At 39.3% G+C, this 13,879-nt stretch overlaps 1 protein-coding gene across 1 annotated transcript in view; it reads left to right on the forward strand.

Annotated features, from left to right (window-relative positions):
* DLGAP2 (DLG associated protein 2) overlaps positions 1–13,879 on the forward strand; it is a 100,040-nt gene that overhangs the window by 76,469 nt on the left and 9,692 nt on the right. The window contains exons 6-8 of the mRNA XM_088150665.1: positions 95–180; positions 667–1,082; positions 9,100–9,191. Of these exons, the coding sequence (XP_088006791.1) occupies positions 95–180; positions 667–1,082; positions 9,100–9,191 (594 nt within the window). The remainder of the gene's footprint in view (positions 1–94; positions 181–666; positions 1,083–9,099; positions 9,192–13,879) is intronic.

A 13,879-nucleotide genomic window follows, 5' to 3' on the forward strand; every position in this document is an offset into this window, starting at 1 on the left:
AGGCTGGAATTCAACTTTACTTTAAATCTTTGAGGTAGGTATAATCTCCAATTTCATGCTCACTTCAAAACATTTCTCCTTTGTCTTGAACTAGGTGGAAGCAGCAACTGATTCAGATACTGATAGCAGAGGCTTACGGGAGTATCATTCGGTAGGGGTGCAAGTGGAAGATGATAAACGGTACACTGATCAGTTTCTTTATATATTTTTGTCTGCCTGATGTATAGTTGTTGTGTGCTCACCGATATTTATGACTGTTTCCAAATAACAATGATAATTTTTCTCAAAACCCATCATCCCTACCCTGTTTTAAACCTTAAGATTTCTAACTCACTTATTTGTATTTAGTTCAGTGATAATGTGAATCACTGCAGCATTTATAAGACACTTCCAGTTCCTACTGTGAGAATAAATCAATATTTGCTTTCCCAATGAAGTTTGAATAATGTTCATTGGTATCTTGCTTTAGACTATTAATAACCATTCATCCTCTAAAGATTGCAGTCCATTCATGTTGTGTATTTAAATCTTTATATTCATTGTTATTAATATTTCTAAAGCTTTTTTTAAAACCCTAAAAGTAGCAGAATGTAGACAGTGCATTCTTTTTATAAACTATATATTGTCAATATATGGATTGGTTTGTGGTTTTCCATTTTATTCCAGCCATGGACGGTTTAAACGCTCAAACAGTGTAACAGCAGCTGTTCAAGCCGATTTAGAACTTGAAGGCTTTCCTGGACACATAACAATGGAGGACAAAGGACTTCAGTTTGGTGGCTCTTTCCAGCGACATTCAGAGCCAAGTACTCCTACTCAGTATGGTGCAGTAAGAACTGTACGGACACAAGGTCTGTTTAGCTATAGAGAAGATTACAGGACCCAAGTTGACACCTCCAGTCTCCCACCACCTGAACCCTGGTTGGAACCATCCATTGAGACAGTTGAAACAGGACGGATGTCTCCATGTCGCCGAGATGGATCTTGGTTTATGAAGCTGCTACATACTGAGACTAAAAGGATGGAAGGATGGTGCAAAGAGATGGAGAGAGAAGCAGAAGAAAATGATCTTTCTGAAGAAAGTAAGAGCATATCTCATTCCTTCTGTGTTTATTTTCATCATTTTTTATCTTTTCACGTCTGTACTGATGCTGTGATCGCTTTGCATTTTGGAGTTGGATAAAACAGGGAATTTCTGATGGAGCATGCATCCTGCCATTGTACTGCATAGGGTGGCTCCACTAATGTATTTTCTGCTATTGTAAAAAATGAAACTTCTAAATTTCTACATAAAATCAAACACACATGCATATGTTTCCTTGTAAGTACTGACTTCCAGATATGAAAGAGAATTCAGATGCAATTCCAAACATAAAACACCATACACTAAGCTTTTGGAGAAAGGAAGAACTAGAATATGCTCCATGAAGTATTGGACTCTTACCTTCATTATATAGTTGCTAGGTTTTTAAAAAAAATAGGCCAAACTGTTACCAGAAGCCCAATAGAAATATACAACATTGTTTCTGACACCTTTTTCTGGATCCTGTTATTCCTAAGTCCTTGATAAAAGCTTGCTAGCTTTTCTTATGCTGGATAACAGTAACTCTGAATAAAATTGTTGTCCACCCATCATAGTTTGGCCCTTCAGGCAGTTTACTCATGCCCTGGTCACCTCATGATTGGATTATTGCAATGCGCTCTACAAGGGGCTGTCCTTGAAGACCACCCGGAAGCTACAACTGGTTCATAATGCAGCAGTGTGAGCAGTACCAGGAGCCTCTTGGTGTGCACATGTGTCATCACTGCTACACAAACTGCACTGGCTGCCAGTTGGCTTCCAAGTGCAATTCAAGGTGCTGGTTATTACCTATAAAGCCCTGTATGGCATAGGGCCTGGATATCTGAGAGACCACTTGTCTCCAGCTGTTTCTGGTCACCCAGTACAATCTAGCAGAGTGGGTGCACTCCAGGTCCCCTCCATTAAACATTGTCATCTTGCAGGCCCTAGGAAGCATGCCTTCTCTGTTGCAGCCCCCACTTTCTGGAATAGCATCCCCCCAAAGATAAGGATGGCACCCTCTCTCCTGGGGTTCCAGAAAGCTTTGAAAACCTGGCTTTGGTCCCAGGCCTGGGGTTTATTGTTTGTTCAATGGCCCCTTTTTTGTTTGGTTGATTTTGCTGTCTATTAGATTATTTTAGTCTGGGCTGCCTGTTTGATTTAATGTTTTTTCTAGTTTTGTATACTGCCCAGAATCCATTGGAGTTGGGTAGCTAAATAAATTCAAATAAATAAATATAAATAAATTGTTTGGTATTAATTCATTAAAATATGAACAAAACAAGTTATGTAAAGCATATTCAGAACCTGTATTGACAGTAGAAATCATTGATTGATTGATGCATTTCCAGTACTGAACAGTGTACCCGTTCTTAGAAATTGGGAAAACTGTTTTAGAAACTGGTGTTTCGTCAGTTATATTAGAGAAGTTGTACTATATTCTATCTTGGTTATACTGTATTACTTTCCATTCTTAAGGGTTTTGTCTGTCTTTTATTCAGGTATCAACAGCAGTCCAAAATTCTGTCAGTAGAAACAAACATTTAATACGAAGATTGAGGAAGGAAATGTTTCAATTTACCCTACAATAGGAGTAACACATTTTCTAATAGATACAAGCTACAATGGAGATATATTGTGTTTTGTGCTAGGATAAGTTGATTTTAGGAAGTTAGTTACTATAACATAGATTGCCCTCCACTCCTTCCCTGTAAAACATAATCAGATAGCAGGTCAAAAAGAGTTGTAGAATTTTTGCTTTAGTGGATGTGAAAAGCACAACTTGCTCTATATTAGAAATAACTGGTTGGATCCAGAGGAACTTCATCAATCAAATGAAGGAATGGTTTTTCAACAGAAGTTCCTTCAACTCTAGCCCATCAGTTAGCTAGCAAACCTAGGTCAAATTCCATATCAGGTAAGATAAACTGTACACTTCCATTTTAATCAGAGATAGGCATTTTTAAAAGCTAAATATTTATTAATCTCTTTTTAATGTTGCAAAAATAGAGGTTATTTAAATGATGCTTTGTTTCCTGGAAGAATTGAATTGCTTCAAACATATTTTTAAAGTAATTAAACAATGATGTATATTTTTCCTTTTAGTACTAATGTGAAATCAATTGGACTATTAGTATTCCAAATTCTTTGAAGGCAAGCAAAGACGAATCCAAATAATATTTTAAAGAGCTGCATAAATCTGCATAAACCTGCTCATCTTAATCTACTTCCAGTGCAAGTTATATTCTATTCTAATATTTTATATTCTAAAAATATAATAATAATAATAATAATCTCTTGTGTAAAAAAGGAAATCTTGTCAGGAATAGTTAGAATACTTCAGTTCAGTAAAGCATGCAGCAGATAACCAGATAACAAAGGAATTCCTTTCCTTTTTTGCAATGCTATCCCATGCGTGAGTAAGTTCTATTATGTTCAGTGGGGCTCATTACCAATTGTAGCCTAAATATAATGCACCTATAAAAATATATTTAAGAAAAAAAGACTTCTTAAGGAAACGGTGATCACATCAGCAAGGAAAGAAATTGGTGCAGTATGTCAACCCATTCGAGCTTGTTAAATCTTCCAGGTGAAAACTCTTTTCCGTGCTTTTTCATCACACATGATCTGACATATTTGTAGCACGGTATGGTAACAATGTCATTATGCAGAATAACAAAGAGTTCTGTGCCATCTTAAAGGATAGCCAATGTATTGTTGTCTCTTTATTGTCCTTTGCTATGACAGATTTTGGAATTTGTCATAACTTGAAATGCATGTTGATCAACAGATGAACAAGATCTTCACAAGCACAAGTTATGACCTCAAGGCAGCTCTAATTGGATGCCATTATTTTATGTGGTGAAATAGGGCTTTTAGTAGATTTTATAGGAAAATTTGTATGTTTGAAACATCCATGCTTGCATGTCTCTATTAATTTAGCCTAACTAGATATTCTCTAAGATATAACAGGATGGTATTTATCAGTCCATTTATAGTCCATTTATGCCTCTTGTTCTTCTCTATGATTTATCCCTACCAATAAAATTTAGTCAAAGCAGAAATGCCTCTTGAAAGTCAATGCTGTTTTCTGTGAATGCAAATTTCATCAAGCTCCATGCCAGTGAGATTCTGGGACTTGTGTCCATGTGTCCCTACTAATTATACATCTGCAACATATAGTTAATTCACTTTATTTGTGTGCTGTTTCAGGAGAATAGTTTTGAAGCTGCTGAAAACATAGCACAATACTGCAGTATTGTTTAATTATTTTGGAGAGGACTTTTTGTTCTTCATTCCAGATTCAATGGACTCTTAAGTTTGCTTTTACAGAATATGGCAATCCTATAGTCCTTTTAGTAAAACATGTATGCTTGTGATGTATATCTGGGATAATGAAAATACCAGTCTCAAAGCACAAACAATTCATATGTTCAGACCAACAGTCTTGGTGACTGTGTTGATAAAATATCCCTTCTATACCTGACAATGAGATGTTAGATGTTCACAAGCATGATGATGATGGCCATCCCATGACATTCTTTGTGAATGATTAACTGTAAAGTATTGCCATTCAGCTATCATGGATAACATCGTCCATGTCTAATTTTTTTTAAAAGCCATTGGAGCCCTCTTCCTTTAACATTATGTGAACTGAGAAGACACATATGAAAAGTTTGTGTCACCAGTGGTATATTTTTGTAATTCATTCTCAGGAGTGGTTAGACAGAAGTGCCGCTCTTCAAGATGTGATACTGATTTGGGACAAGGAGAGTGGCTCTGAAACTTTGCAAAAAAAATCACACCTTCACAGTACCACTACCTGTTATTTGGCTATACAGTGGTACCTCTACTTACGAACAGCCCTACTTACGGAATTTTTGAGATACGATCAGCTCCGGCCCCAAAAATTTACCTCTACTTACAAACTCGCCTCAACTTACGAGCCATTTTCCACCCATTCTACGTGGTCCGCGGCCATTTTTCCGCCTGTGCCACGTGGTCCGTGGCCATTTTTCCACCCATGCCACGTGGTCCGCAGCCATTTTTCCACCCGTTTCACGTGGTCTGCGGCCATTTTTCCACCCCTGACACGTGGCCCGTGGCCATTTTTCCGCCCTGACGCGTGGTCAGCGGCCGTTTTTCTGCCCCTGACGCGTGGTCTGCGGACGCCGGAACGGATTAACGGTAATTACATTGAACCTTATGGGAAAATTTACTTCGACTTGCGGCCAACTCGACTTGCGATCAGAGTCACGGAACGGATTAAATTTGTAAGTAGAGGTACCACTGTATGTGACAGGAAGCTTTCTTTTACAGGGTTCTCAGTGACATGGAGAGAATTTATGTTCCAACAGTAGTCGTACTGAAATTGTATAGCCTTTTCAATGACCAGATGGATTGAGGTTAGACCAGCTGAGCTGTCACTATCTTGTGTCAGATGAACAGGACATTTTGTATATCCATAGTAACTTTCCCAAGCAAACTTCATTTTTAACGAAGGATGAGGAATTCTGATCTGGTCCACCAGCTTTCTTCCCAGTGCTCTGTTCCCCTCCCCAAACTGTTTCCATTACCTATGCTGAAAGCCAGAGAAACAGGCTTTCCATTGAAACTAACTGCTAGATCAGTTCTGTCTCAGCAGCTTCACATCTTTCCTGAAAGGTAGGAGCATACAGGTGCCTTTACGGAAGCACTGTTGTAGAAAAATTGTGCAACCATACTGGACAAAAAAGCACTTTAAGGTTCTTTAGTGCTTTGCAAGAGCTCCTCTGATAACCAGATAACATCAGTGAGGTAGAGTTTGAGCTTTAGCCCTACCCCAGTGAGATCATTCAGTCCATATTAGGGCCTTTGAGCCAAAATCTGATTCGACTTCTGCATAGTACAACAGTGTACAGAAACTAAGTTCCCCCTGTTCTCCATTCAGGCAGAAAGCCCAACAGCCCAAGGAATATGGTTTCTTCCACTAGCCTGTGGCAGAAGTAATAAGGAATGGGAGAGGAGGTGATGTCATTGGTTGAAGAACAGCGGACCTATTGTGCTTCGGTGATTGTTATAAGGTGTATTTGGCAAACTGTACAAGTTTAGCCATTAGTTTTTTGGCCCATAATTTATTTATTTATTTTTATTTATTCAACAAATTTGTCACCGCCCATCTCGTGAAACAACTCTCGGCAGTTTACACAAGATAAAAATTCATTAAAATACAACATAAAAAACAATCCTAGAAATAAATAAATTCCAAGAAGATAGAAAATTGACAAATAATTCCAGGGAGCATAATCAGGGGGCTAACCATCCCCAGGGGTTGGGAGAGCCCATATCACCCCATGCACACTGACAGAGCCAGGTCTTTAAATATTTTCGGAAAGCCAGGAGGGTAGGGGCCCGCTGTACCTCTGGGGGGAGAATATTCCAAAGGGTAGGGGGAACAGCAGAGAAGGCTCTCTTCCTGGGCCCTGCCAGCCGACATTCCCTTGCTGACAGGATCTGCAACATGCCCTCTCTGCCTGTCCAGGTGGGATGGGTTGATGTAATAGGGATGAGACGGTCTGATACAAGATTAATTAAACAATGTTGAAGCTAGGTGGTCTGTAATAAAGAGTGGCGTATCCTACATTTATGTGTGCATGCACACACACACTACTCAAACATCATGTACTGTATGATCAATTATTTTTCAAAATTAATTATATGCTAATTTAATGTATAATTAATTAGAATCATCAGAATTTGGGCAAACATTTATTTTAAAAAGTACTTCTAAGAATAATACTTTAGAAAATAAGTGATAGAAAATTAAATATATAACAAGATCTCAGAATGTGGCATAAGAACTGGAAAAAATGGATTCACAATTTCTTTTCCTGTGCAACTATGCAACATTCATCCCAGTGTATCTATTTTGCAGTTTATCTTAGTAATGATTCGTGGTCCAGGTATCACTTCCATTGATGAACAGATAAGAAATCACTGAAATGCAAATCTAAAAGCAGGCCTGTAAGATTGGTATGTAAGTTTCCATCCATCCCTTCCTCTCCCCTGTCACTTTCACTAGTTTCTGAAATATAAAAATATAAAAGATGATAGTATACAAAGGCCTTACTTTAACTGAAGCTCTGCCCAGTTGTTTTCATTGGCTTGATGGGAATGGAGGTTGAAGTGTTATGAAACACAAGGAGATTAATTAATGAATTTGATTAAAAGCAATGCATTTTCTTCCCCATTTTTAGACAATTGTGGGGGGAATCTTGTCCCTTAATGGATAATAGGCATAATGGATTTCCAGCCCCCCTGCCCCCTCAAAAATTCCAATAGAAGAGAATATCTGTAGCTCAGGGTTGAGCTGTGGAGTCCTTAGTACTCTCTGAGCTTGGTTGTTTGGTTGCAGATGTTTCATTACCTGACTAGGTAACATCATCAGTGCTAGTGAGTGTGGGGTTTGCTCCCTGTTTACATATAATAGCTTGCCCTGCTAGTGTTGGTAGGGGTGTGGTTTTCTCCTTGGTAGTTCCTTGATTAGGGAATTGTTTTCTGCTTGTTTTTCTGGTGTTAATCCCTGCTTATCTGGGTGTTGGCTGCTGGAGGGGATGTGTCCTGGTCTTTTTGTTTCCTTCTTAGCTTTTTTATTGTCTCTTTTGAGTGGTGTGTAAATGTGGTTTACCTTTATGTGTCTATTGATGGCTGATTTGTCTGAATGCCAAGCTTCCAGAAATTCCCTTGTGTTTTTGGATTTAGCTTGATCTAAGATGCTGACAGTTTTCCAGTTGAAACTATGGTTAAGTCTGTCCATGTGTTGTGAGTTTAAGGAGTTTTCATTGTGTCTTCTGACCGCTAGTTGGTGTTCATGGATGCACTCTGCTAGTCTTCTGCCTTCATGCAAAACTGAAACAGAATGGAAGCAGACCAGTCCTTTCATTCCTATGTCTTGTCACTGAGTAAGTGAAGTCCGAACCAAATATGAGACAAGAATTCCTCCCCTATTAGCACTGAAAAGCAAGTAACCGATAAAAAATACTGGACACCAGATATAGAATTACTGCTTCAAGTAGGAGAATAAGAAAAACCAGCCTAGTTACAGCAACTGAGAAGGCTATGAGTAAGATCACCCTGTGTAATTACTACAACTCTGCTGCTAAATACACCTCACTGCTCATAAGGCACCATTAATAAGCCCGTGGTGGGTAGGCTTATCCCCTTCCTCCTGTACTTCAGGGTCCAGTGAAGGAGACTTTCTTGCCTGCCTGGCCGTGATCTCCCAGCTCCTGTTTGTCAGTCCAGCCTGGGGAAAAGCATCACAATGACAATCTCAGCTGCCACCATGCAACCGCAGACTGAGAGTTTGTGGGACTTTTTAATCTGGGACCAGGGTAAAAAGAAGGCTTTCAAAACTTCCTTTGATTCTTCCACCGCAATGCTGACCAGACCCCTTGCCGCTACGCAATCAGTTATTCTGTAGCTGGAGAGCACAGTACGAAGGAGAACCTGGTTGGGCGTGCATGACTTCGGCCAAGTTTTCCCCATCCTATTATCTACATTGGGATTGGAACTGCAGTTATATTTTACATGTATTTTTTTTAAAAAATCATCACAAAACTGTGAAAAATACATGAATATCCAGTAAACACAGAACTTGACAGTTGAGTGACAGAAACACCTGGATGTTCCATTAAAAGTAGATCTGCACAGAATAGGGATTCTGTAACAATACAGCCAGAATTTTTACATTATTTTGTGAGGGGATGAAACAGTATTCAGTAAGACTTGATCGTATACTTTCACTCTGACTCTTTTGCAACTGAGAAAATAATTTCTTTTCTCAAGCTTCTCATATGGCTTTTTCAAATAATATTTTTAAGCTAATCTGATCTCTTTCTTTCTCAAACACAGTTTGAAAAGCTTGCGCAACTAATTGAATTCACAACCTAAGAGCAGGAATAAGAGTTTTTTCTAGGTTAACCCTTTGGTTATGTGCATGTGTTTGTTGTTTGTTTTTTTGCTTCAGATCTAAATTGATCATTAACCTTCTTGTTCAGTTCTAGGTAAGATCCGAAGTGCTGTAGGAAGTGCACAGTTACTAATGTCTCAAAAATTCCAGCAATTCTATTGGCTTTGTCAACAGAATTTGGTAAGTTCATATTTTTAAACATTGCATAGTGTATCTGAAGGTATTTATTAATTTGCTTCAAGCTTTAAATGCTACTATTTTATTATTCATCTGGAGATTGATTTTTATCTATAGACCTTTAATTCGAAATCTGCTAAGCATACATTGCACATATAAATTGTGCACAAATGCTTCATTATTTGTATGTGCTGTTGCACAATAGACATTGCCTGAGCTCTATAGAGGAAGACTCCAGTTCTACTATGAGCATTTCAAAGTCATCTGGGAATTCATTGCATATCAGCATGATCTGCATTAAGGGCTTAGTCTGAACATGAAGTGATAAGAATGTGATACAGTTGCATTTAAATAATGTTTTATAACAAGTTTATATTTGATAATATGTTTTTATATTAGAAGTCACCTTGTGAGGGCATGACTTAGAAACTGGTTTTAAAAACACTTTACATTATTGATAAATACATGAATTAATAATATTTAAAAATTATTCTATTGCAATAAAAGGAAGTAGAAATTCCACCCCATAGCAAGGTGGTGGAGCATGAATCTTCAGTACATAGAATAAACCATAATTTCTTCAAAAACCATTTAAGATTCGGTGGGTATCAAATGTTATCTTATAAAGATCTATCAATTTTTGTCTTGCAGTAGTCAACCCAGAACAGATTATTTTGGTCTTTAAAATATTAAAAATAATTATCTATCTATCCATCCATCTATCCATCCTGGAACAGATTCCCCATTCTCTGCAGTGTACAGCTCTAGTGGGATTGGGGAATACATTGGAACAGCTTTGGGGATATTGAAAGTAGCTGTGAATAATTTACCTTTTTGGAAATAAGGAACTAGTTGTGCAGTTCTCTGGGCTCCAATCAGTGGATTTATTCCCCTGGCATACTGATTCACATACCAATTTCATGTGGACTATGACAATCATGAGCCAATGGCTGTTAATCTAAAAGGCTGAGGGACTACAAGAATTAATCAAATTTTGTACAATTCAAAACATTGAGCAAAATTGCCACAATACCTTTCCCATCAATTTGGGGCAAAATATCCATGATACCTTTTACCATTAGTTTTGTTTCATTGCTAAATTATATATGGGGTGGGCTTCTGTTGGCAAATATAGTCAGTGAAGAACAGTGTAACCTGTTACACTGGCTTTTCCTATTAGAATGAGAGAACTAAATAAAATTTTGAGTTGGCATTAGAGGATGTGACCTATAAATCTGTCTTTCTTAAAATCAATCATTCTGTAATATTTACAGTTTAACCTTTACCAGCATGAGAAATCATTTCTTCTGTCTATGTCTATTTGAAACTTGTTAGCCCATAAGATTAACCAATCCAAGGTTTCAAGAAAACATATATGTGAAACACAACTGGACATAGTCTTTAGTTACAATTGCTGAAGAATTCATTTAGTTTAATTCATAGAATTAACATCATAGGCAGCCATGCTAGGTTGTTGTTTCTTCTTCTTGAAGAAGAAGAAAAATCACAAAACTTGTGCAACTATCTTTGCAAATGTGAAAAGTGCCTCTGCTTTGGCAATGCAGGCTACCTGAATTGCAGGAGTTGGGGGGGGGGAGCAATTGATTAAATGTGCATCACAATGGCAGAACATAAGCCCTGTGTCCATAGTTGGGGTACAAGTACAAAAGGGTGGGTTTGTGTCATGACATCACCATACCTGTCTTCACCTTTTCTTAATTGTGGCTAGTTGTGGATGCTAAGCCCTAGTGTATTCCAGAGAGTTCCACCACATCCATTGAGAGTATTAGAAGATTAATTGGGGTGAGAGCAATGGTCAGAAATCTGATCCATACAAGTAGAAGCACTTTCTGTGAAAGCAAAGCTTCCGCTGGGTATAACCCTCTCTGTTTTCTTCTATGCCTTTTTGTCTGTGCAGGTACTTCACTATTCACCTAAGGCAACTAGTGAAAACTGTAAAAGTCTTCCATACATATTGTAGCTGCGAAGTGCTTTGAAATGATTCCAAAAAGTTGTCTTGGAGTGCATGAAAGTGCAAATAGTGTGTGTATGCAACTTTCTAAAACAGCCATGCCTTTTCATGGAATCGCATGTCAGCTACAGAGGAAGAAAAGCAGCAGCTGTTTCAAGAAGTTGCCTGTGGGGCTACATTTGTGCTCCAAAGCACATTTTTGGAATTGAAACCAAAGCATTGTACAGTCCTATTGTATTATAAAACATAAATTGGTTTCCTTTCTTGGACTGTGTCCTTGTGGGTAACCCTTTGTATTTCTGCTTTAAGACTTTTGAAAGAGTTAGTGCTTGACATTACCCTAATTCCTCCCAGGCTTCCCAAGATTGCATCATCAAAATTAGGGGCAAAATTCCAGCTTCATGATTTTGACCTAGGGGGAGGGCATTAAGAATATGGCCAGGTAGGTATCCTGCCCCCATCCCCATATAGGCCAATTATGAACTGAAAATATTGGCCATGTTCCTTCCAGTCACATCTCAGTCTCACCAGGTGGCCTTCGACAGCCTTTCAGAACATCAGGAGCCTCAGGTGTTGCCCCTGACCACTCAAATGCTGCTTAATCCCTGCTATTACACATTTATTCATGATATATTGAACACTAAGATATACTTAAGCAATTTAAAGATGTCCAAAGCAATTCCAATATCTTTCAAAGGTCATTTTTTCTTTTTTTTGTCTGCGCTCAGTCATTGCTGACCCTGCAGTGACTGCTTGGACGAGTCCTTCCAGTTTTCAAGGCAATAGTTTTTCGGAAGTGGTTTGCCAGAGCCTCCTTCCTAGAGCAGAGCCCAGCTGGCGAGCGCAGGAGGCGGGGTTTCCGTTGCTTCGCGCCCTTTTCGGGCACGCGCGGTTTTTCGCGCTTACCGGCAACTGCTCCCAACTCCTTTTTGCAAGGCACCGCCAGCATTTTTCCTCCCACCGGAGTGAGAGTACCCATTTATCTACTCACATGAGTTTTCGACCTGTTGGGTTGACAGGAACTGGGGAGGAAACAGGAGCTCACCCTGTTTAACGCGAAGGCTGGACTCGAACCACTGAAGCGTCGACCATTTCTGGCCGGCAACTTTCAGCGTCATTAAGCCGCTGCACCACCGCGTCCCCCATTCAAAGGTCATACTGATCTTTAAATTGTAATAGTGAGGTTTGTGTAGGAAAACTGGGGAAAAAAATCTGTACGCTTTCCTCCAAAACACCTCCAGCTGATCTATGTGGAGAAACTGTCACTATTAATGATTCATCATTACTTGTACCTATCTGCTGCTTATTTTGTTTCCTTTTTTATTTTAAGATACAGTATATGACCTTACCAGTTTCATCCGCAGCCTCTTTTATCCAGATCTGAAGATGATGTAGTACATTACAGACATCCTAGGGCAGTGGGGGTTGTTTATGCATACACACATACAAATACAGTGGGGCAAAAAAGTATTTAGTCAGCCACCAATTGTGTAAGTTCTCCCACTTAAAAAGATGAGAGAGGCCTGTAATTTTCATCATAGGTATACCTCAACTATGAGAGACAAAATGGGAAAAAAATCCAGAAAATCACATTGTCTGCTTTTTAAAGAATTTATTTGCAAATCATGGTGGAAAATAAGTATTTGGTCAATATCAAAAGTTCATCTCAATACTTTGTTATATATCCTTTGTTGGCAATGACAGAGGTCAAACATATTCTGTAAGTCTTCACAAGGTTTTCACACACAGTTGCTGGTATTTTGGCCCATTCCTCCATGCAGATCTCCTCTAGAGCAGCGATGTTTTGGGGCTGTCGCTGGGCAACACAGACTTTCAACTCCCTCCAAAGGTTTTCCATGGGGTTGAGATCTGGAGACTGGCTAGGCCACTCCAGGACCTTGAAATGCTTCTTACGAAGCCACTCCTTCATTGCCCGGGCAGTGTGTTTGGGATCATTGTCATGCTGAAAGACCCAGCCACGTTTCATCTTCAATGCCCTTGCTGATGGAAGGAGGTGTTCACTCAAAATCTCACGATACATGGCCCCATTCATTCTTTCCTTTACACGGATCAGTCAACCTGGTCCCTTTGCAGAACAACAGCCCCAAAGCATGATGTTTCCATCCCCATGCTTCACAGTAGGTATGGTGTTCTTTGGATGCAACTCAGCATTCTCTCTCCTCCAAACACAACGAGTTGAGTTTAGACCAAAACATTCTACTTTGGTTTCATCTGACCATATGACATTCTCCCAATCCTCTTCTGGATCATCCAAATGCTCTCTAGCAAACTTCAGATGGGCCCAGACATGTACTGGCTTAAGCAGGGGGACACATCTGGCACTGCAGGATTTGAGTCCCTGGCGACGTAGTGTGTTACTGATGGTAGCCTTTGTTACTTTGGTCCCAGCTCTCTGCAGGTCATTCACTAGGTCCCACCGTGTGGTTCTGGGATTTTTGCTCACCGTTCATGTGATCATTTTGACCCCACGGGGTGAGATCTTGCGTGGAGCCCCAGATCGAGGGAGATTATCAGTGGTCTTGTATGTCTTCCATTTTCTAATTATTCCCCCCACAGTTGATTTCTTCACACCAAGCTGCTTGCCTATTGCAGATTCAGTCTTCCCAGCCTGGTACACGTCTACAATTTTGTTTCTGGTGTCCTTCAACAGCTCTTTGGTCTTGGCCATAGTGGAGTTTGGAGTGTGACTGTTTGAGGT

This window comes from Python bivittatus, unplaced genomic scaffold (genome assembly GCF_059951505.1).
Source record: "Python bivittatus isolate LINGU-HERP-01145 unplaced genomic scaffold, Pbiv_v1 ctg000020_np1212, whole genome shotgun sequence".
NCBI classification, from domain to species: Eukaryota; Metazoa; Chordata; class Lepidosauria; order Squamata; family Pythonidae; genus Python; species Python bivittatus.